The sequence below is a fragment of the Diadema antillarum genome, unplaced genomic scaffold (assembly GCF_040938485.1).
Source record: "Diadema antillarum isolate AM-2024a unplaced genomic scaffold, OU_Dant_1.0 seq00001098_RagTag, whole genome shotgun sequence".
NCBI classification, from domain to species: domain Eukaryota; kingdom Metazoa; phylum Echinodermata; class Echinoidea; order Diadematoida; family Diadematidae; genus Diadema; species Diadema antillarum.
Window position 1 is genome coordinate 767,033 of NW_027271915.1, and position 25,171 is coordinate 792,203.

General features: G+C 36.7%; 1 protein-coding gene across 1 annotated transcript in view; it reads left to right on the forward strand.

Annotated features, from left to right (window-relative positions):
- The first annotated feature begins 4,827 nt into the window (after positions 1–4,827).
- LOC139743593 (uncharacterized) overlaps positions 4,828–25,171 on the forward strand; it is a 30,487-nt gene continuing 10,143 nt past the window's right edge. Inside the window, exons 1-5 of the mRNA XM_071654068.1 lie at positions 4,828–4,848; positions 5,322–5,561; positions 6,853–6,999; positions 7,620–7,730; positions 10,484–10,678. Coding sequence (XP_071510169.1) covers positions 4,828–4,848; positions 5,322–5,561; positions 6,853–6,999; positions 7,620–7,730; positions 10,484–10,678 — 714 coding nt within the window. The remainder of the gene's footprint in view (positions 4,849–5,321; positions 5,562–6,852; positions 7,000–7,619; positions 7,731–10,483; positions 10,679–25,171) is intronic.

Consider the following 25,171-nt stretch of genomic DNA (forward strand, 5'->3'; position numbering starts at 1 on the left):
CTCAATAAACTGTAAACTGTATATGCAAATGAAGTGAAACAAAAACTCACGGTAATTGGTAGATAACAACTAATTACATTTTAGTATATACTCGGTACGTTTCGAGAAAAAAATGAAAATGTTCAATTGCATCGATAATTTTGCAAGCTACTGTGTTTTACCATTCTTATGTATATTTAAAAACATATAACGGTACTTTTATCATCCAGTTAACAAAATTGTCAAAGTACATAAATGATAGAGATTGTTGCCATTGAGTCGGGATACGTCATTCTGCCTAATTACATTGATGAAAGGGTTGAGGCGCAGATATTTGTAAGTCAAGATACGTTCTTTTGGCATACTGAAGTGGCTTCGCGGGAGAATGCTTACGCGCCGTAAGTCAGGATACGTTCTTTTGCCTAATTGATATGTTGCCGCGTGAGGATTCTCGCACAATGTAAGTGAGGATACGCTCTTTTGGCAAACTAGAATTACTCATCAGCACATTGCTGTGATTCGGTAAAGTGCTGTATCTATTCTAAATATGGCAATTACTCTAAAACGGGAAGTCCTATTTTACTGAAATTTTCCCGAGATATTCTTTATTAATGCCTAAGAAACTTCGCTGCTTCAAAAGTGTTTTACTCGTATGACGGAAAAATGGGAACCAACTGAATTTTCAAACTCGTTTTTCTCAGAACATGATATTCAGAGTTACGTTGTTTTGCCTTATTACGGCCGTGCTGATAACACATGGGCAGCGCAGTGCAAATAGCCTCACAAATTATATGTGACAGTGCACCTCAAAACAAACAAAAAGTCGCCAGACATGAATTCTTAGTTAAGACCATATTCTGAAAGAGCAGACTTTAAGCTTTAAAATGATGTATAACTCAAATCAAATGGACTCTTCTAAATATTGGAAAGAAAGCACAACCTCAGGAAAAGTGTGAACTGAGAAAAGAGGCTCTGAAGTACAGTGTCTATTCAAGCGCTTAATCTTTACCAAATCGTGCTGGCTGTGCGATGAATGGGACAAAAAACAGGAAGTAAACCACTGGAGTAACAACAATGAAGGGATTATCAGATTAAACTGAAATTAGGCATGCCTCATTAACACATTCTGTCCATAATTAATGCCAACTTTCGAAGCAGTAGCACTATCCTTGCAAAAGTTATTAGAGTTGAAAGTGAAGAGTGTGGACAAGGTTTTTCAGAAATGAAAAAGGGATTCTGAAGACACACCTAATCACACTATTCTATCAAAAATGTTCGAGATAAACTGCTAAAAAACACACTTTCCTGCCCCTTTTATGATACCAAATTTTAGCATGATGTAAGAGAACACCTGCTCTTTCAGAAAATATGAAAAAGTCAAGTTCGGCTAGGTTGACCCATTTCACTTGTTTTCAGTCCTCACGCAAAATCAGTGTGTGCGACTTTATGTTCGTTTTGAGGTGCACGGTCACATATGTCCCCATCGTGTCGCCATCTCTGGCGTGTTCTTATTCCCCTCTAAACGTTATTTCCATGCATGTGCTTTAATGCCATAATGACGGCACAACCAATTTGTGTGCCAAAAGGTAACCGGAACAAGTATCTGCTGTTCAAATCTATAATTCTACGTTAATGTTGGAAATGCCTGCCACACATGGACAATGTATTTGATTTCTCCTCTTTGCTAATATCGGAAGAACTTCGCTAAAATGCAAAACTCTCCAGAAATCAACAAAGAGTATCGCCACTAACATTTTTTTTTTTTATTCAGAAAACGTGCACGATGTCGGTAATCGTCGAATGTCACGTGGTTTGCATCCCCCCCCCCAAAAAAAAAAAAGAAAAGAAAACAACAACATCAAAGCACCAAGAAATAAGTGAAAAAAAATTAAGGTACATTGTACTGTTTACCATTAGAAGCAGTGATTTAGAAAATGTTCGAGTTATCACACGTAATGCATATGTGTAGTTCAGTCATGTCAGTTGTATCATAAAACACCCTACCATAAATTATAAGATTTCGCAACAGAACCTGAAAATATAAGGAGATATCACTATTTATCTCAATAAACCATAACTGTAGACAGATTAATCTAAAAACAGTTCTACTATAATCATTGTTCACATTCTGTACATTTAGAAATACTTAACATTGATTATACTGCTTAACATTTTAACGTCGGTTGTTTCTATCCTTAAAATAGTTTTATTTTAGAACTATTTTGAAGCACTAAAGCTATAGGTTTTTGTTTTATCTGCAAATATATGCCTTTGATTACGAACGATGCTGAATTATACGTAGTGGCATAACTACGGGGGGGGGGGGGGAGGGGGCATCCGCTGGTTTAAAAAAAAAAAAACTTACCAAAATGGTATTTCAAGGGTTAGAAACTGCTTTTGAAATCGACATGAAAGGGTTATCAAGAAATAAGATATTTTTCTAAGATTTCTTTTAACCTAAATTAAAGATGTATATCAATTGAAACATTGTTCAAAAAGCCCGGAGCCGACAAAAGATTGTGATTCAGCGTGATTCCTGGTTGGCATCCTGAATATAAGCAGGATTTGCGCAGTGTACTCAGAACATCCGAACGGCAAAAGCAGTCGCTGCAATGTTGCGCAATGTGGTGTAGAATGTACACCTTTGTACCTTACGCTTCATTATACAATGTATCAAAGCTAGATCTTTGATTTTGCAGTGTGGCTTTACATACTAGTCTACATTAATAAGTCTACATGTATGTGGCAAAACTCTCATTGAAAAACAAAAATAATGTACATTAATACTCATTATGCTCAGGAAACACTGCAAACCTCAGACATACTGTACTGCTTGAAAAGCGGTGTGCAACTTGTAAGATAACCAAGAAATTCTGGTGACAGGTTAAAGCGGGAAGGAAAGCTTGGCTATATCTGTGTTCACAAAGTGCCAAATGAAATGAAAATAAAATGACAAATTTAAAGACTTAAATGGAACTAGATTACACACAAATCACGGACTTATCAATTGTTGTCATTTCAGTATTAGAATGGGTAAATACACTGTGCATGTATATGAGAAATTCACTTTTTACTGTCTTTTCCTTTTTTTTTTACATGTGTCTTTGTTGAGCTGCACCACCTCTGTTTCCTTGTGCTAGAGTGACAGTGATCCTATAGTATGTATCACACGTACATGACATAGGGGAACTGATTATAGTATCTCGTATACATTGCAGTTTGATTATCCACTTTATTGCGGACAAATGATTTGGCGATGGTAGATAATGACCAAATACTACAGAGCTAATCTTAACTAGTTCAATATCTTAAGGAAAAAGAGACATTTAGCCCTAGATAGAGTTAAGTAGGGCCTATTTGATACTGTTTTGCCTTGCTAACTAGAGCGATCTGTGCTCTTTGTATAGATATTCGGAATGTACTACAATACTATATATGTGACCGTGCACCTCAAAACGAACATAAAGTCGCACACACTGATTTTGCGTGAGGACTGAAAATAAGTGAAACAGGTCAACCTAGCCGAACTTGACTTTTTCATATTTTCTGAAAGAGCGGGTCTTCTTTTACATTATGCTAAAATTTGGTATCAAAAAACGGGCAGGAAAGTGTGTTTTTTTAGCAGTTTATCTCAAACATTTTTGGAAGAATAGTGTGGTTATGTGTGTCTTTAGAATCCTTTTTTCATTTCTGAAAAACCTTGTCCACACTCTTCACTTTCAACACTAGTAACTTTTGAAAGGATAGTGCTACTGCTTTGAAAGTTGGCATTGATTATGGACAGAATGTGTTAATGAGGCATACTCAATTTCAGTTCAATCTGATAATCCCTTCATTGTTGTTACTCTGGTGGTTTACTTCCTGTTTTTTTGTCCCATTCATCGCACAGCCAGCACGGTTTAAAAGATTAAGCGCTTGAATAGACACTGTACTTCAGAGCCTCTTTTTTCAGTTCACACTTTTGCTGAGTTTGTGCTTTCTTTCCAATATTTAGATAGGTTAGGAGAGTCCATTTGATTTGAGTTATACATCATTTTAAAGCTTAAAGTCTGCTCTTTCAGAATATGGACTTAACTAAAAATTCATGTCTGGCGACTTTTTGTTTGTTTTGAGGTGCACTGTCACATATAGTAGCGTAGCAGGAGTATTCAAGATAAAATAATGATGATGATGGGAATAATGATAATAGGCCATATTAATAATGATAATAATCATAACAATGATAACAATAAATGATAGCGATAGTATGATGACAATAATGATAATAATAATAATAATAATAATAATAATTATTATTATTATTATCATTATTATTGTTATTATTATTGTTGTTATTATTATTGTTGTTATTATTATTATTATTATTATTATTGTTGTTGTTATCATTATCATTATTATAACAATAATAGTGAAACCAATAAAAATATGAATGGCAACGATAATAATGTTTCTTTTTAACCAGGGAAGCCTCTAAAGTGTTGACACCGTTCTACCCGAGGAACCTGTCTACCCTAGCTTTGCCAAATACTTTTCGGTCGAGCAGAGAGGGTTACAAGGTGGGTAAAACATTCTGTCCAAGGACGGATCTTCAGTGAAACTTGTAATCATATTGAATGAAAGCCAGATTTGGGTGAGCACTCCATTGATTTAGTTCCAACCAATCAGAGCACGAGTATTTCGAGTGAAATTTGAGTTTTTTTTTTTTTTTTTTTTTTTAATCAAGTGAACTTGCAGTGTCGTTTCATCAGTCAACTGAACGGTGAGCAGAACTACAACCAACTCCTTCAACTGTCAACCTTGCAACTTCTTCCACTGAGAGTCTTTCATCGACTATACGACTAATTCACCATGGACAAATCAGGATCCCAGGTAAGCTCTCTAAACTGACTTTTAACATCCTCCCCCCCCCCCCCCCCAAAAAAAAATGGATCTACAGGGTTATTCTTATCATTCTTCTCATTTTTTTTTTGAGGTTACTTAACTTGTGCATCCCAATTGGATGCAGAAAAATATGTCATGGTATGCTAAGTAGATTACACATTTTTTTTTTTTTGCAATCACATTGCAATCTTTCAAGGAATTTACAACTATCCTCCAATTTCAAACAGCAACAATAACCATTGTTCCTCGCAGCCGTCAACTGAAGACAAAATAAATTGACAGATATACTATTGCAACAATAACAATGACCACATTACGACAAGATTGACATTGATAATTATTCTAAATTCTTCTCAGGTGTTTGCGTTTTCAGTGCGCGCATAGTTCATTCTTGTTCATCAGTTTTCACACTCCAAAAACCCGAAACTTTATACAACGCCCTCTTTTCTTGCCTACCTTAGTACGACAATCCCTCGTCTCTGCCAGCGTACGCCAAGATAGAGGAAGACACGGCGCCAGCCAGAGGCTCGCGTTTCGCCTTGTGGAGGATCCCCTGTACCGCTGTACTCATCACAGCTCTTCTTGTAGCCGGTGCCATCACAATCACTGTAGTAGTTCACAAGGGGAGTGCTCACTGTGAGCAACCACCCAACGGTGGTCGCCCGGACAGAACACGCGATCAGATCCTTGATCATAATGCAGTGAGTACATCGTTTGCATACATATATAGATACTATAATGATTATCTATGTATAGATTCATATGTCAAGTATTAAAAATGTTCTTGAAACCTCTGCTCCTATGCCTTTCTATGAATATAGCAACTGTACTGCTCTGCTGAAAAGGAAATATTAATGACTACTTAATAATGTAATCACTTACATCATTAAGATTTTATTTCTTTGTGCTGTTGTTTATAAGATCTTCTTTTTAAGTTTTGTACGTAGGAGTGGTTTACCCGCAGAATAGGCATAGGCAGATGGACAGAGAGATAGATAGATAGATAGATAGATAGGTAGATCAAAAAATAGATTAATGACCAGCTCATTTACCACAAATTACAAACACTTTAAAGAAAAGATTATATTTTTCCCCCTTGAAGCTGTGATAGTATTTTTTTTTATTACGTCTCCAAGAATATCGTAGTATCCAATTAACTTTTCAATTATGCACTTCATTTCACTAATTCGTTAAGGTCTTCATAGATTAGGAAATTCTTATTTGCAAATTATCATATTACATGAATCGCATGAAAGTTAAAAATGTAAATTACGATATTCAAAACGAGCTTTGACGGAGACTTAAAAGCTAAAAAAAAAAAATAGGCATAAGCTCTGTTAGACTGTAATGCTTATTTTTTCTGTAGCATAAATAATGTCTGCCATGAAATTAACCCTAAAATTAATCAATAAACTACAATTATCCTTATCTGATAGTTCCATTTGAAGAGTTTGTTCGCAAAAATCGATAAGTCCATATTTGCCAAATGGAGATATTTGTGATTAAAGGTCAAGAAAAATAAAGAGAATAATAAGAAAATTTTTGCTTCTTTCGACCATAACTTCAAAAATGTACCGTCTATGTTGTGACCAATACCGTATATCATTTAAAAGGTATTATTTTGTACTTTATGACAGAGACCGTACTTCAAAATCTTCAAAAACGGACTTACCGGTTTTTGCGAACAAACTCTTCATTTGTTTATTTCCATGTTGACGTGACTGACAGGATTGTAATAGAGAACATTGTTACAGATCTCTCTAGGTGATTTCTACTGAACGTTTTTATTCGTGCTTCTGAGTCCTCTATACATGGAGCACGTACTGCATCTGCTTTTCACATTAGACTGCCTTTGAAAAGTGTCAACATATGCCCTGAATCTTCTAACATCTTGACCGAACATGAGCTGCAACACCATGATACAGTAATGTATACAAGTAACCGACTAGTTCACAGAGTCAAGGCCGTGCTTTCTGATCACCTGATTTGCAGGCTAGGAACCTAGAGCTGAGGGGCGGAAACGGAGAGTCTACCGCTGAAACCATGAACTACAACAGCGCCCTCAACACTGTTCTCATCAACGCTCCTGGTAACTTCAGCGGCAGCTCGCCAGCCACGATCGCCATCGACTTCGATCGGGTGAGTTTGATTTTGTGCTGATTCCATTCTGTTTTCATATGATTTTTCCATGACACACAACAATTACATGATAATGAACATGCAGATAATGTGTGATATGAATATACGATAAGGTGAAAATATCCAATTCGTTAAATTGTATTTCTGCACTGACACTCCTAGCATAATCGTATCATAAACATGAAAGGGATTGCTAGTGCAGCGAACCCTCCCCCCCCCCCCAAAAAAAAACGATTATTTAGAACTTGAAATTCAGAGAAAGAACTTATGGAACCTTTTTGTTCGTGTGTAGGTGGGGTGGGGGGGGGCACTGTGGGCAGGCACTGTGGGCAGGGGTTAAAGGTCCAATACTGCCCCTCCTCCTCCCCCTCCCCTTTGCTTGTACGTGAAGAATCTTGGGATTATATAGAGGTTGGATTGTCAAAATGAATAGAGCATAGGTGTAAAGCGAAGTACTTTCATGACGATATTAAACGAAATAAAATACAGTTCAGTGTGGTTATGTCTGTTACACTCCATTCACCTTTCTTTCTTTTTTTCTGTCGTATTCTTTATGCCAATCAGTTCTCATATCCTCCTTTATTAATATGTATTGTTTCGATATAATATTCTTTCCGCAGAATGTGGTGTTTATCAATGTCCACGATCAGAACTCGTGCGTGGGTTTCGCCCTGGGAGACGAAATGGCGGAGGACACGAAAAACCTCATCAGGAGCAAAGATCACAATCAGGTATGCAAATGCCTGCAATTGTGTGTGTGTGCGTGTGTGTGTGTGTGTGTGTGTGTGTGTGTGTGTGTGTGTGTGATGGTGCGTGTGTGTGCGTGTGGGTGTGTGTCCAGATCAGATAAGTCTACGTTTCTTTTTCTATACAATAAATAACAAAATTCGACAATACATTATGTCATTAATTATATTATGAATTTCAACCAGTGCCAACGCATATAAACTACATATTGTTGGGTACAATCGTATTAATCGTACAATCGTATCAATCATCACAATTTTTGCACAGCTGCATACAGCGCCAACTCTATGAAGCAAATTCTCTACCATCCCCTGTTCCATTTCCCTTGTTCAGCGTGTAGGCATTCTCTCATTCTCTCTTTTTCCTTCTTTCCTTCCATTCTTTTCATCTATTCTGGCAAGTTGTGTCATGTTGTTGTGTTTCTTCTGTTTTGTCCCGTCCTGTCGTATATCATATTTGTCACAAGTGTTTGTAAATAAGTAATTCATAAGTTTTATGAGTGGTTCGCAATATCCAAGCCTTGCTTTTTAGGGGACCTTTCTATTCATTTTTTTTTTTAAAACTGAAGCATGGCTTTGTATTATGTCCTTTTTTGCCAGTTTGCGCTCTTATGTTTATCGATATCATGATTGCAAAGGGAAATGTTTTTGTTTATGATGCAATACCTGATTTATCTTGTGTTATGTTTTGTTGGAAAAAGAAGAATGAAAATAAATGAATTTAATTTAATTTAATTAAAAACAAACAAACAAACAAAGACACAAAACGTGTTGGGAGAAAAAATATGGAACAACGTCAAAGTGAAGGTAAACTGTACACAATGAGGTGTTCCTTCGAATTGGTTTAAAGAATGTATTATGTACAATATTGTATAAAATTGGAAATGCAGGGGAAACCTCCGTAAGTAGAGCTTATACTTAGGAAAATAGCCCCAGATAAATTTATGACGTAAAATAAGACTATCTTGAGGTATATCTCTATGTCACCATTCACATAGTCAAGAGTAAAATAGCAGTGCAGAGGGTACACAGTGATATGAGTATGTGTGGTGCTGTGATGTTGATCTGTAAAAGTGTGTTCAGTGGTACACGACAATTATGTTGATATGATGTGTAAAACAAATTATAATATCATCACCTCAAAGTCGTTATTCAGATTAGATAAGAACAATAATATTATGGCAAAAATGCATCTAATTATCTGGAGAGTATTGCGATGTAAGGATAATTATTATTCTTAAAATCGATCTTGCGTGTGTGTATGTAAAGGCCGTGTCACACCTTTCCGGGCAAGCCTTGCGTGCGACTTGCAAAGAACAATTTTTACTACCCGGACGTCCCCGGAATGAGCTGCATATGACAGTACCTAGCACGTATATCACCCGTAGTCACCCGGAGGTGTGCACGCAAATCTTTTTACCCGCAACCACGTTGAGACCCTGTCACACCTTTCAGGGCAAGCTACGCAAGCTTGTTGCGTGTAGGGATTTTCCAGCATACCGGCAATTTCTGAGGGCGAACAAGGATTTGGGCGAGTCAGTACATATGTCTCATTTGCTGGACGCGTTCTACTTAAATTCTACTTGCGGGTATACTGTGTGACCATTGTACCAGTCGCGTGGGGGCTGACAACTCAGTGAAGGAATTCCTCTGAAGTAATGGCAAAGTCCCAAGGAATGTCATTGTCTTGGCTGCATACGGGGACTGCGAAGTACCTTCGTCGGAGTTGCCTGCAAAGTGCTGCCGCTAAGGGCCTCCTACTGGCGTTCTGCGTGGACCTCTCCGAGCATCCCCGCGGCTCACCCGGAAAAAGTTTTGGTCATGCTCAAAACTTGGTTGCGATTAAATTGGACTTGCGTGAGCACCTCCGGGCAACTACAGGCGAGATACGCGCTAGGTACTGTCAGGTGCGGACCAACTGCGGAGAGCTCCGGGTAGCAAATTTGTTTCCCTGCAAGTCAAGCCGCAAAACTTCCCCAGATATGGTATGACAAGGCCTTGAGTATGCTCAAAACTTGTTCCGAGTGAGTCGTGGGGGTTCGCTCGCAGAGGTACACGCAGAACACCAGTAGGAGACCCTTACCGGCAGCACCTTGCAGGTAACTCCAACGAAAGTACTTCTCAGTACCCACAAATCACTCGTAACAGAAAACGGATCGGTTTCAAAGCTCTCACGCAGGTCACACGGAATGCACGCCAGTAGAAGCTAAGTAGCAGGCGTCTAGTAGGTAAGAAACAAGTGCGAAAATTGCAAACATTCTTGTTCGCCCGCGGAAAATCTTCTACGTGCTGGAAACTACCTCCTCGCCCCAAGCCCGCGTGGCTTGCCCGGAAAGCTGTGACACGGCCTTAAACTCATATGAGGGCGGAACGTATGTGATTACGGGAAATGGAGGTTGCCGTGGGGATGTTCTTGTACGCCACGCTGTTTACGTCTATCGCCATTGGCTTTAGAACCATTTATTATTAGCTTGTGGACAGTTTAAAAAGGAAATCTAATTGGACCTTACTGTTTGATGTCTAGGATAATCTCAAATATATTTCATGTGTATTTTTGTGTGGTTAGCCCCCAAAACATGCTGTAGATGTTTCACAAATTTTCACACTTACTCATTCCGCATGTTGTGTAATTCTAATTTTATTTTGCTGTATGGTTGATTTCCTTGAGCTGAATCGATTGCGCAGGGAAGTTTAAATAACATTCTTCCTCATTTTCGTTGACCATTTTTTTTTTTCAGGTCATCGACTTGGTCTCGGACAAGGCAGGAACCGGAAACTACCGAGTTGCTGGAACGATCCCGGATGGTTACCTCCAGACCGTCAACGGACCTGTCATCCGCGGGATGTGCAGCGGTCGATCCTCTCTGTGGCTGGAGGTGGAAACGGATGAAGAGATGTCCGGGAGGCAGGAGAGAGGAAGATTCTGTGCTTACGTTTGCGCGTATGTGAATGGTTTCAGAGTGTGCTATCGGAGGTGCTGGTAGAGCACCTTCAGTTGAGACATTTCTCTTCGATAGAAATCCCTGAGCTAAGAATTGCACATGTATTTTGTTTTTTAATCTAAGCTAAATGATAGATGATATTTTCCTTTTTTTTTTCATATCGAAAAGGAAAATTAACGTAGACTTGTTTGTAAGAAAGTCCTTGAAATCAAAGGCTTGAAGCGTTCCTCAAGTGCGTTTCGTAAGTTCCCAAGATATTTATAGGGTAAAGCCAAATAACATTTCGAGTTTGTTCAGTAGCATGTGCGACAGAATCATTTCATTTGAAGCCATACTCATCAACACGATTTACCGACACTGTTTAACATTTCAACCGAATTCTTTACTACATAATCAACTAGTTACTAACAGGCTAGTTAGTGCAAATGAGCTTAACTCGATATACTCCTGTCCTTTGCTGAAATTAACCAAATATCGGGTAATTTGTGACACTGATTACTACCCCTCCCCCCCCCCCAAAAAAAAAGAAGTGTCTCGAATCTTTAATGTACAATGGTTAGTATCTAAAGCGCCGCAATCGTGTCGTATATTAGCCGTCATACTTATCCGTGATATAGGCACATGAAAAGCATTGTCAGTATTGGAGAACAAACCCGTTATCCCGTTATCTTATCTATATAGGGCCTTGGTATTAAATGAATTCTAAATGAAACCACACACAGCAAAAAATAGGCCTCTTAGTAATTTGCATCAATTTCATAAGATTTGAATCCTCAGAAAGGGTTTGCAATTTGCAATAATGGCACTGCTATTGAATTGTAGCTTTTCAGGCATTATACCTTCGTGACATACATTGTATACAAAGAATGTTTTCCCTCTCTACCCTACTAGCTTATATAAAGGTTTTGGTAAAAAAGAAAATATAGAAAATGAAGATATCCGAAATAATACACGCATATACATATCCATAGCAGCATTTGGTTGTCTAAGATACTTTTGCTACATTCTGTTTAGCTAAATGATATACGTAGATAGGTTTCCTGGGCTGCCACGTGTTCATACATTCGCTAAAAGTGTCAGTCCTTCTTTTTCATAATGTCTTCAGGTAATTTCTTGCAAATTTTGGTAATACAATATATTTTGGTAATGGAATCAATGTACACATTTATTTTTTTTTTCTCCATTGAATCATTGTAATCTATATAGTGATGTTTTTTTAAAGTATGAGTGAAATAAATTCTGATTCATGTGTGAAATTATGTTGAAGAAAAAATAAATCAAAACAAAACAAAACAAATATATGGCGATTTTGAAGTTTGCAGTACATCATGTGAGTAGTCCTGAAATAAACTGTCACGTAGAGAAAAGAGATGGGAAATGTGAAAAGTCAAGTGTAAAGGAGGGAGAGTAGAGACTTCTTGTGTTGTGAATCGGTGTGATATGAAGGTGGAAGGCCATATGAATGTCCTGGTATGACTTGCAATTGGTAGTTGGGGGAAATCACTGAGTAGGGTCTCTGATATGAACCATTTGATTAATTCTTTTATTATCACGTGCAATTATGAGAGGACAGGGGAACGTATGGAGAGCCCTGATAGGAACTGTTAGGTTATTCCTTTCTGCAGTGTAAAGTGACAAGACTCAAATAGGACCTTAGTTCAATAACAAAATGCACCAACAAATATTCGTCCTATTTTTTTTTTATTCTAAAGGTTGCTATCTAATTGCCACATTAGTTTCAAACATATTTCGTCACCTTTGCCATTTCATGTACAAGAACAAAATTATGCAAAAACGTCAATTTATATCTTCATACTCTGTATTTTTGTTAATGGAAGAGATGAATGTAAAATCATTAGATTTAGGTACAGATAATGATTTAATTGTGTTGATCTCTTGTGAGTACCCCGCCCCGTTTGTTTGTTTGTTTGTTTGTTTGTTTGTTTGTTTGTTTGTTTTTTCGAGGGGAGGGGGTGAGGGGGTAAATGCAATACATCTCATGGTACTCATCGAAATCTATTCAAAGGCATTATTTCAACTGTGCCAAAAGCACTGAAACAATCTGTGCCCAATTTGTACTTTGAACATTTTCGTATTTTCAAGTAAGCTTGTGCTTCTGCAGACTTCCTACAATAAATATTGGTCTGTTTAACCAAACCTTATCACTAAGATAATTGTTGTTTTCATTTCACGGAATTATATATTATATATATAAATATATATATATATATATATATATATATATATATATATATATATATAATATGCTCTTTCAGTTTCCATCTGAGAAGATTTAAGAAAATGAAAAATGTCATGATATTAATGCTTGTTTATTTGTTAGAAAAACAAACAAACACCCCTTGTGAAAGAAATCTTCGGGGAAAGTTCAAATACACCTCATTTTGTTTACAATTTCGGGTCAAATTTCGTTGCACGAAAAACATTTTTTACCGGAAAAGGGGGGGGGGTACATTTTTTTTTTTTTTTGGTCATTGCACTTTTCTGTTTGTTCACAGAAAACCTGTGGGTGTTCCCTTCGGAATTAATGGAGAGCCAATTTTCACATTTTCATATTTTCCTTGAGAATTTTCATTGTCAAATTTTTCCAAACAACGGCTTTGTTTATTGTTTTTGTTTTGTTTTGTTTTGTTTTTTGTTTTGTGCGATCGTTCATCGGCCATCCAGCCAGAGGCTCGACCAATATGATATTTTTCAAAAACTGGTGTGGGTGAAGAGTGTTCGATTCATCTGCCATAGGGTTGGCGTTTGCAAAGAGTGCCTCGTGCCAAGAAAACAGTTTGAGCTGCGTCAGAAGAAACACAATTTAACGAACAAAGAGGGACATGACATGAGAAATTAATTCGTCTTGTCTTTGTCATTTCTACAATCGTCCAAACTGAGGTACGATCTGAATACATCTATAAAAATGGGCTTTACTTGATCGAAATTCATTTTCAACCAGCTGTCAACCGTTTTGAATAAATAAGCATGCATGACAATCTCTCATTTACACGTGTGTGTTTTAGAACCACAGTCTACTGAACGATTGTATTATGTGATAAAATTTACATTGCATCCTAATCTCTACAGCTCGACCTCACCGCCAATGTATGGGGACTCCATTAACGAACATGAACTAAAGCTTTTAGCCTATAGCAACTCACAAATTGAATGTCGGATATCTCTGTCGTGTTCCCCCCCCCCCCCCTCCAAATGTCATTTTTCATGTGCTTACTTTAATGATGAAACTACCTGTTTGTGTGCTAATTCGAGACAGGATCATATCCGCTATTCGCATCTATCATTCTACGTTATGGCTCGAAATTCTTGCCGCACATGGGCAGTGTATTCAATTTCTCCTCTTTGCAAACATAGGAATTATTCTTTACAAACATGCAAAAACGTTCCAAATGTTGAAGTGAATGAAGTTCATTACTTGCATTTTTGATTGTGTGCGGAAAACGTGTACAGGACGTCGATGTTTGGCATTAGCGAATGACATGTGTTTTGTCCCCTTGCCCCCCCCCCAAAAAAAAAAACAAAAAACAAAAAACAAAAAACAAAACAAAACAAAAAAAAAACAAAAAACAAAAACCCAATGATAATAACACACACACACACCACAAAACAAAGCAATGCAAAACCAAACAACCAGACCAAGATGTTGAATTGTAGATCTCACGTATTACCGTTTTACAAATTAATGATAATGTATTTTTTGATTTTATTTTTGCCGTACTACAGATACTGAAATATACCCATTAACATGCATCTAAAAATCATTGATGATACAGGATACCAGCTTGACGAGAGAATCAGAGGTGGGGCTGATGAAGGGGAATTTCCCTAGAAAGTGTGTTCTATTGAAATCTGAAACAGGAGAAGTCATATGATATACAGGTGTGAAACGCATTATCAGTTTGTAAACTACAATGGCATTTCAAAGACTCTGAGGGCGATATATACGCGAGACGGAAATACTGTCATCATTGCGACGCAGACGGCGCCATAGTACCCCCGCCCAGAGGGAAGAGAAAGCCGCTTGTCTCTCTCTCTCTCTCTCTCTCTCTCTCTCTCTCTCTCTCTCTCTCTCTCTTGGGCAGTGTGAACTTCAGAAAAGTTTCCGCCCACTCTGCATCCTGATTGGTTGGCACCCGACGAGTGTAAAAACAACAATGATTGGAAGAAAAGATGCACTTCATTTGAAGGCCAATGGACGAGACTCAATGGAAACACTACTGACCGATTACCACTACACTGTTGTTGTTTTGTAAGTGTAATACTTGTCACTAATATCATTATTTTTTCAAATCTTCCTAACTTCAGAGATCAATGCACGATGATCGATTCTTTTCTGATACCAATGGCGAAACAGAGCTTATCTCATTGCTACACTGGCCAAATCTGTTCTCAGGTTCAAAGGTCTGCCATGATTTCTATTCAAAAGACAACAAACTGAAATATGATTTGAAAGTCGTCAACGTTTAAACGAAATCTTGGCAGGTCCTCTTTGTCTGTGGAGTTCAAAAACACTTTCATGACAAAGTTCTGTCAGAGAATCTTTGATTTAGCATCGAGCTTAGAGGGAAATACCAATCCAATCAAAAGTTAGTCTGAAAAGAAAGAGCAGGATTCTCTAAACACAACAATGAAAATTTGATCAAAATCAGATGAAAATTAAGGAAATTGTGAAATTGTGAGATTTTGCTAATTTTCATTGACAGTTCTTATTAAGAGTCAGTATGAGTGTGCAAATAGTAAATTAATGCTGTTTCTTCACAATTTAATGTAGACGTTGTACCTAAAATCGTGGATTTTAAGTTTTTCGTTTAAACTTAATTATGACCCAGTTCGAAATCCTCGTACATCTGACTAATCATTATTTTTTAAGGAACTCAACCAGTAACAACATTATGTTTTAATCTAGCAGAAAAATTGAATTTTCATATTGAAGTGATCAGCTCAGTTTATAGAAAAAAACAAGCAAATTTTTCAAATTTCAATGCTTTCTTACTTTCAAGCCGATTTAGCAGTGCTTCTCATATTTCACTCTTTCCTTCTATATACCAACTTATAACTGCACTAAAAGAGAATTTCCCTTTACCTAAAAAAAAAAAAAAAAAAAAAAACCTACTTGAAACGCTCTTGACCTTGGTAATTTGTTAGACGACCAAAATTTGGCCGGAATTTCCCCCGTGTGTACCCATTTTTCTTCAAGCCATTGTTTATGTCAATCGTTTCCTGTAAATCAGTCTTGACAAGACATTCCAAGAGGTACAGTGTGCTTTCTTATGTAGAATTATCGAAACAGGAATATGACGTCATAATAAACAGTAGAAATGTCAAAAAGCCAGGCAGTCCGTGCTTGAGATGGAACTTAGTAGCAGAGCCCTGCATAAGTAGCAAGGAACAGCGCCCTCAAAGTTCGGAGGTGTGCTATCGATGCTCGTTATCCGCCGACTTCTCAGTCACACATTTCAACGACAACATGGTATAATGTTTACCATGTTTACCATCAGTAAGTCAGGAGGATGGTTTTGGTGATGATGTTTTTGGTGATGAAGGTTAAAATCAGAAGTGAGAAAGTAGATAAACAAGTAGGTAAATAAATGAATAGATGAACAAACGAACAAATACTTGGATCTACACTTCGTGACATTTTTTTTTCAATCGAACAACATCCAGAGCATTTCATTCGCATATGACTGAGATACCTCTGCTTCTCACGCAATTAATGCCAATTATGTGCCATAATATGAAAAGAAGACTCCTTATTTCCATCTTGAAAAAAAAAAAACATTAATTTTGGACACTGGCCTAGGATTAATGATGTCATTTCCTTACAACTTTCTGTAGGGGTTGTGGGCCTATACAAAATTGTATCTTTTTTATTTATTTTTTATTTTTAACGCAATTACGCCCCAGTTTCAAGTCCTGATACATCTGAATAATCATTATTTCGAAGTTACTTAACTAGTTTATAATAAACATTGTGTCTTGAACTTCTGTAGCAGAAAATTGAATTTTCGTCCTTTTTAACCTAATCAAAGAAAAAGTGTGGCGTGACGACATTATCAGCTCACTCACTGACATATTCTGATGAACTGTTCAAGAACTGTTTATGGAAAAATTAGCGTATCTTTAGAATATCATAGTTCCAGTACTTGTAAAGCCGACTTGATTGGGCTTGTCATATTTCACTCTCTCCATTCCAACTATAACTTATAAGACTTTGTGTGCCATGTTTATTTCCTGTCCATTGGTTTGTGTGTTAAATGTGTGCTTATTTGGCACATTGGCATGGAACAGGTTAACTGGCCTATAGAATTTTCATCTATCTTCATCAAGGCGGACATGAACGCGTTTGACCTTCGTAATGTGGCGGAATGCCAAAATCTGGCGGGATTTTTCCCCATATACATGTACCTGCTTTCTTCAGGCCATACCAGGATGAATGTCAACCGTTTGCCGTCAGTGAGTCGTGACAAGACATTCCAGAAGTTACAGTGTGCTTCCTCATGCAGGTTGTCGGAACAAAAAGGTCATGTCACTTACTTGAAATTTGACCTCCATTGGAAGAAAACACCTTTTTTATGTTAAGCCTTTATCGTGAAGGCTTAACGTCAACAATCTAACACTCGTACAAAATAACTATCAAAATGTCAATAATCACAAACAAAGCAAAGACCATGCTAGAAGGGGGTATTGGTTTTTTTATATAGTAAAAGAGCCTGTGCACTGGGAGCAGTTTAACATAAATGTAAACAAAAATATTAAGTCATACATACAATATAATGTCAATAAATGAAAGTACATAAATTTCAATCAAAGTTTATCCATCATTTGGGTTAAAAAAAAATCTACAGTATTTGTACCTATGTGAGATAATAAAGTCACTGCTACAGTCTTTCAACATGTACAAATGAAACATGAAAAAAAATGAAATACATAGACATAAATGAACTGTGTTATACAATATAATTCTAAAAAGACAGGAAGAAAGAAAAGAATACAAGGTTTATACAAGATATAGGATTTAGGCAAGAATCACATGATATTAATAGCTTATGTTATAATGATTGTGGTTACTTCAATAATCTTTCAAAAGTCCTGAGCTAAAGGATGTATGAAGACTTTGAAGATAAAGTTGGGGAATATATTTTGAGGCATATGTCCCTAGGACGGATTGAGGTTCTGAACTTTGGTATGTTGTAATAGCACTAAATAATATCAATAAATAGCGTGCTTGCGAGAACAAATCAACATTCATATTTCCAACTCGAACTTATCTTTAAACATTCTATGATTAACTCATGCAATACTTAGTTCAACAGTGCTGAACCAAGATGGGATAAACTGATCTGCAGTGAATTCTGCATGACATTCATATTAAACCGAAGAAGACATGGAAGAGAACGCGTTTGAGAAAGTCAAACACGATTAAAACCACAGACAGTAATATTTTTTTTTTTTGGGGGGGGGGGGGGTATAGCAAAGAGCCAGTTTGCTTGAAAGTCTCGCTTACTTTGCATATCAAAAATTAAACAAGACATGATTTTTGGCAAGAATGATCTTTCTGAACCAGTTTAGACCCTCCCCCGAAAAAAAAAAAAAAACGTTCTAGATTTTACATTGTTTATAATTATTGGATAACGCCTGAATCCTCTAAGGACCATACAGGAGTCGATTGCTCACAGTTAAGAATGATTTTTACACAATTTTTGATGCAACTATTTTTCATCTATAGGGTGAATTGTAAGCAGCCCAGATTTTACAGCCATATATGTAGTAATGGGAAATACAAGCTTGTATCAATACGCAGTGCAAGTCTTCCAAGCAGTGGTCGAGATACCCTAGCTTCTGGACTCTTTTTACTCGTAGCCGTGAGAGGGCGTGACATATCCGAGGATTACAATACGCCGAGAACTTAAATACTGCGATACTCGAGAAAAAACAAACAAACAAATAACACGGTTATTGCAATCAGAAAATTTGCGCTCTCTCTTTGTCTGTCGCAATTGGCAAAATATCGCGCCAAGGAAAAAGAAATGAGCCCACACCAGTAGCCTAGACTATGGTCGGGTCGGGTAATGGAGCATAAAACTATGATCACTTTAGCCAGGAGTAGCGCCCTCAAGATTCGGAGGTGTGTTTTTGATGCTCGCTATCCGCCGGCTATTGGTTCTGTTTACCTTTGGGAAAAGCGATTAAAAAAAATGCTCAAGATATCACATTTGCTGCATATGTGTAAGTGTAAGCCTGTTGTATCAACGTAAAACATCCTACCATATACAATTTTCGCAATAAAGCCTAAAATATCAGGAGATATCAATATTTTTTTTTCTCATTAAACCATAACTGTAGGCCATGGCAGACGGTTTAATAGTTTGGAAACATTTCTATCATAACTACGGTTCACATTTTGTGTGTTTAACAATACTCAACATCGATAATACAGATTCAAATTTGTGCAGTAGTTGTTTCTATCCCAAACTCACATTTTAGAACTATTTTAAGGCACTAACGCTTGGCTTTTGTTTCTTCTGCAAATGGTAAATTATGCCTTTAAGTATACATGTATTCAGTCACACATTTCAACGTCGACGTGGTATGTTTCCGAAGTCAGGAGGATGTACGGATGTGATGAAAGTAAAAATTGATATTATAGTTGATCGAAAGCAGATAAACAAGTACTTAGGTAAATAACTAAATAAACAAATAAACAAAATACTTCAGAACCTAAACTTTGTGACGTTTTCATTTCTGTGCCTTCGCCACAGTGTCTCCAGAGGAATTATGGGTTCTCCGTCCGTCCTTCCGTCCGTCCTTCCGTTAGTCCGTCTCCAATCAATTTGTAGAGGTATCAGAATAAAACTTGGCATATGCATGTATGAAGCTACTAAGTTCTGCCTATCACCTTTAGGATTCACACGCTCAAGGTCAAATTCCACAAATTTAAATTTTCCTTTTAGAACTATACAATGCGTGAAGGTATTTTCTTGACACTTCGTATACATGAAAAAGTTTTGGGCCATGGGGTCGATAATCAAAGGTGAAAGGTCAAGTGAAAGATTGAATAATTAAATAGTTCTAAAATGTGCAGTGTAAAAATGTTAATCAGTTGAATCAATATTAAGTATTTTTAATGTACAAAAAAGTGAACAATAGTTACAATAAAATTGTTTCTAGAATTAACCGTTTGCTTTTAATCTTTATTAAAAAAAAATAGCGATATCGACCTATACTTTAAGATTTACTGCGAAATTTGTAGTATATATATAAAACTGACCCTAGCATATGCATCAGAATTTTATAACTCGAACATTTGTTAAATGTCTGATCCAAATGGTAAACAGTACATTTAACTTTCGTAAAGTTAGCTCAGTCTACACTCTTTTCATACGATTGGAATGTATTGGAAGCAGAGTATAATTCAATATTTTCACACTCACCGGTGTCACTTCTCTGACTAGGTGTTCTATTGACTTTTTAATGGAAGTTTTGATTAAAATAATTTCTCTGCTTTCATTTCTCTTCTTATTTCTTTTGGTTATCCAAAATAACAGCACGAAGCATACATCCGTTAACCTCCCTTGTTGTCTTTCCCGGTCATTATTTGGTAGCATGGTGCTCTGATTAAAAAAAGAAAAAAGAATAAAATGACAAAAATGAAAAAGAAGATCACAACAATAGTTACCTCAATACCAGAAGAGTTGAGCCATGCAGTCACCTCTGTTTCCTTGTGCTAGAGTGACAGTGATCTTAAAGGGGAAGACCAGTTTCGCATGAGATGTTTGTTGAGATATTGAGAAACCTCTTATAAAATACGGAAGAGCATGTTATTCTAAGAGGAATTCATAGTTTATCTAATGAAAATTGGTTTTGCAATGGCTGAGATAGCCAAAAACAAAAGGATTTTGATAAAATGTGGGACCCATCTTTTATTTTGATTGTTTTGTTTTACTTTTTTAATATTCATACAGCCATTTCAAAACCGATTTTCGTCAAATGAACATTGAATTCCTCTTAGAATTGTATGCTCTATAAGATTTCATAAAGTTATGTCTAAGTATCTCTCAAGAAGTTAAAGGCTTAATCATCACCTCAGTCAATACCGTAACATTCCTTTATGCACTTTCAGCAGAGGGCACAGGAGACTTCACCTTGTGAACTCTTCTTGTGGCACCACTCTCCTCGTGGCACCACTACCCCGCATCTTCCCTACAGCGACTCGAGCAGCCTCGACCCTGGATAATGTTATGGTATGAAACTGATATCACATAATAGAAGGGGTTTCCCCGTCCAGGCCTACAAGGTATCATGTCAAACTTAATTTCGTTGAAGAGAACCTCAACATTTTAAAGCCATTGCTCTCATCAAATATCTGTAAAAGAGGAAGTGTTTTTAAAAACCTTCACTTTCAAACGTATAGGACATTAACCTTTCACAGCATGTGTATCAGTGATACTGTTGATACCTGTTTAAGCCAATTTTTGATGGGATTTTCCCTAAAATTTCTAGGTTTTATTGCAACCAATATCGTTGAAGGGGTAGGAGGCAGATTTGTGTGCAAGCATGTTTTTTGTTTCTTTTTTTTTTTTTTGCAAACTTGAACTACAAACCAAACAAAGGAATATCTAACTAGGAACATCAACATCATTGCGGTATACATATATATATATATGAAGAGTTTGTTCGCAAAAGCCAATAAGTCCATTTTTGAAGATTTTGAAGTACCGTCTCTGTCATATAAAGTACAGAATAATACCTTTAAAATGATATATTGGTCACTACGTATAAAAATAGATTTTTGAAGTTATGGTCAAGAGAAGCAAAAATTTTGTCATTATTCTATTTATTTTTCTTGACCTTTAATCGCAAATATCTCCATTTGGCAAATATGGACTTATCGGTTTTTGCGAACAAACTCTTCATGTATATATAATACCGCAATGATTATGATGATATTTACATCAATATGAATCTTAGAAAGTAACAAAGCAACATAATTAAAAAACTTAGTAAAGAAATGTTAAGGATAGTCTTTTTTTCACTTTAACGAAGACGTATTTCCTTTCCAGAATATTTGTGCTCTGTATCAACATTAAATTGTCCAATTGCGTGACACACAAATCAAATTTACAGGCAAGCAATGTAAGATAAATGACACAAATTATGAACATCATGACTATAAACTCTACAATTTCTGACCCCCACAAAAAAAAATCTGGTGCCGTGCCGACGAAAAAGTATAGTAATTCATGTCCCACATGTGTGCACACTGTTTATTTACATCCTTATACGTGAAAATATCATCTTAGGGTAGATACACAATGATTCATGCCAGTAGGAATTAGCAGATATTTCCTTTGACGTCCACCCTCTTAATGGACATCTTTGCAGTTGAAACAAACGTTAAAATCGTGCAACTTTAAAGGGATCGTACAGTTTTGGTTGAGACCTAATTTCAAGTTTCTAACATTTTTTTACTGAGATAGTGAGAAACCTCTCATGAAATATGAAAGAGCATGTAATTCCTTGAGGAATTAAACGTTTATTTGATGAAAATTGGTTTTGAAATGGCTGAGATATCCAAACAGAGCGATTCTAATAAAGTGTGGGACCCACACTTTATTACGATCGCTTTGTTTTACTTTGTTTTTGGATGTTGCAGTCATTCCAAACCCACATTTCATCAAATAAACTTTGAATTTCTCTCAGAATTTGATTTGATTTGATTTATTCTCTGTATGCCATTTTTTTTTTCAAATACATCAACTTTCTGCAATTTTATTAACAAAGTACAAAATACCGATAATATACTTTCAACAACTTTCATTATGGTATGCTCTATACTATTTCATAAGTGTTTTCTTGGTATCTCACAAAAACTTAAAAGCCCAATTCTCATCTCCACCAATACTGTACTTTCCCTTTAACCTACAGGAGTGATGCAGCCTGTTTGTGGAGGAAAATTAACTTTTGAACAATAAGGTTACTCTACTATCTTAATATGTATTGGATTTATATTGTGAACAGAGCATAACTAAATCATTTTCACACTTACAGGTACCACATAGGTGGGCTGATTGGAGTTTCGATAAAATCAATTTTAGTGCAGGGATATACTGGTGAGTGCATCGGTGCATAAGTCGGGGTAATTGAAAATGCATTAAAAAAAGGAGAAATGAAGTTGCGAGAAACTAGCCAATCTGACAGAGAGAAGAAGATGGGATAACATCTTATTGACAAGAATTCCATGTTTTGACAGTGATCCGAAATTGTATCATATAACAATGTAACCAATTGGACGAAAACGTAATATAAAACTGGCTGTATATTCGAACAACAGAAAGATAATCAAGGATATGTACAGGATGGTATGCTCAAGGTGCGAAATAGTTTACCAGTACTATGTGTGCAAAGGAATCAGAGGCCAAGCTAGTACAAGCAGGAGAGGGTGGCATAGCATAGAGTTAGTGTTCTCATCCCGTGACACCCCCATGCCTCAAACCAAGTTGCCTCAAACATTATATTATGAAGAGTTTTCTTGCAAAATGAGTTAAACGCCATTTCTGTACTTCCAAAAAGTAAGTCCATCATCAGATAGAGCAAAATGAATCCATTCCAGTAATACCTCATTTAACATAACAAGAAATATTCTAGAAGTTATGATTTCAAACACTCCGTATTTTCTTATTTCCTTTGTTTTTTTAGCACCTTTAATCACAAATATCTCAACTTCACAAGAACGGAGTGATAATATTCTTCATATCATGCAGTGACATGGAATACAGTTTGGAATAAGCAGTATTCACTAACATTGGATTAGAACATCTGTATAAAAGATATTCAAGGAACCGTACAGAATTGTCCCTTTTGACATTAATTCATAGGAACAGAAAGTGAATGCACTGTAGTCCAAGGAAACGATCAATAACTCGCTTTTGAACCTGCAGGGTCCTCATACTGCCCCAGTGAGATGCCCGAAATGTGTCACATCGGTATAGTGGCTATGAACAAAATTGATAAGCGATATGAATATAGATTTGAAATACAAGTGGGAAAATTGTACGCTTGTTTGTAAGCCGAGTCTGTTGGAGCAAGAAGAAAAAAAGAAGAGGAGGAGAAAGAAAAAAAAAAGAGAGCAAAAACCACTCACCTACTGACACATAGGTAACATGGCCTGACCACACATTAATATGGTCGTCTTATGTTTTCTACAAGGCCTCTGTTGTGAATACATGATACTCCAGGAACACGATAAAACTAAGAGTGTATTGCAATGTACTTGACAAAACTTTAATTGAAAAACAAAAATGATATATATCAATACTCATTGTGCGCAGGAAACACTTTAAACCTCAGACATACTGTACTGCTTGAAAAGCGGTCTGCAACTTGAAAGATAACCAAGAAATTTGGGTGACAGGATGAAATAGGAAGGAAACCTTGGCTATATCTATGTTCACAAAGTGCCAAATGAAATGAATATAAAATGCCAAAATTAAAGACTTAAATGGAACTAGACTACATATAAATCACGGACTAATCAATTGTTGTCTTCTTAGTATTAGAAGGGGTCATACACTGTGCATGTATGTGAGGGATTCATTTTTTAATGTCTTTTCATTTTTTTCATTTTTTGGTGACATGTGTCTTTGTTGAGCTGCACCACCTCTGTTTCCTTGTGCTACAGTGACAGTGATCTTATAGCACGTTCAACAGAGGGCACACGAGCTTTGACCTGTGAATTCTAAACACAAGTTTGAGGAGGGGGGGGGGGGGGGGGGGGGGCTTCACCTCTCCTTGCGCCACCACTCTCCTCATGGCACCACTCCATGCATCTCCGCTGCTGCTACCCGAGCCGAAGTCATGCTGTGTTATGGTTTGACACTGCTAGAACATTGTAGACGGGGGTTTCCCGTCAAGTCCTGCAAGATATCATGTCAACCTTAATCCCGTTGAAAAAACCTCAATATTTTTGTGCTACTGCTCTTATCAAATATCAGTAAAAGAGGAATTGTTTAAAAAAAATACTTTCAAACTTATAGGGCATTGACCTATCATATCATGTGCACCATTGATAGTATTGGTACTTGTTTATGCCAAGTTTTGATTGGATTTCCCCCATATCAGCCAAAAGATGGTGCCGTTTATTTCAATTAATATCCTTGAAGGGGATGGGGGAGATTTTGTACAATGCATATTCTTTACGGAAACTAGGATAACAAAATCAGACCAAAGAAATTATTATATAACTTGGAACAGCAACTTTAATCTTCGATGTGCACGCGTACACACTACAGACCTCTCTAGCATTGTATAATTTCATAATTAGCAATGTTGAAATACACTTGAATTGATTACTGTCGAGATACAACACACCGTCACACAAAGTAGAATCTTATACTACAATACAATGCAATACAATACAATACAATACTATACAATACAGTTAATGTTCGTAAGGCACAGGGCGCT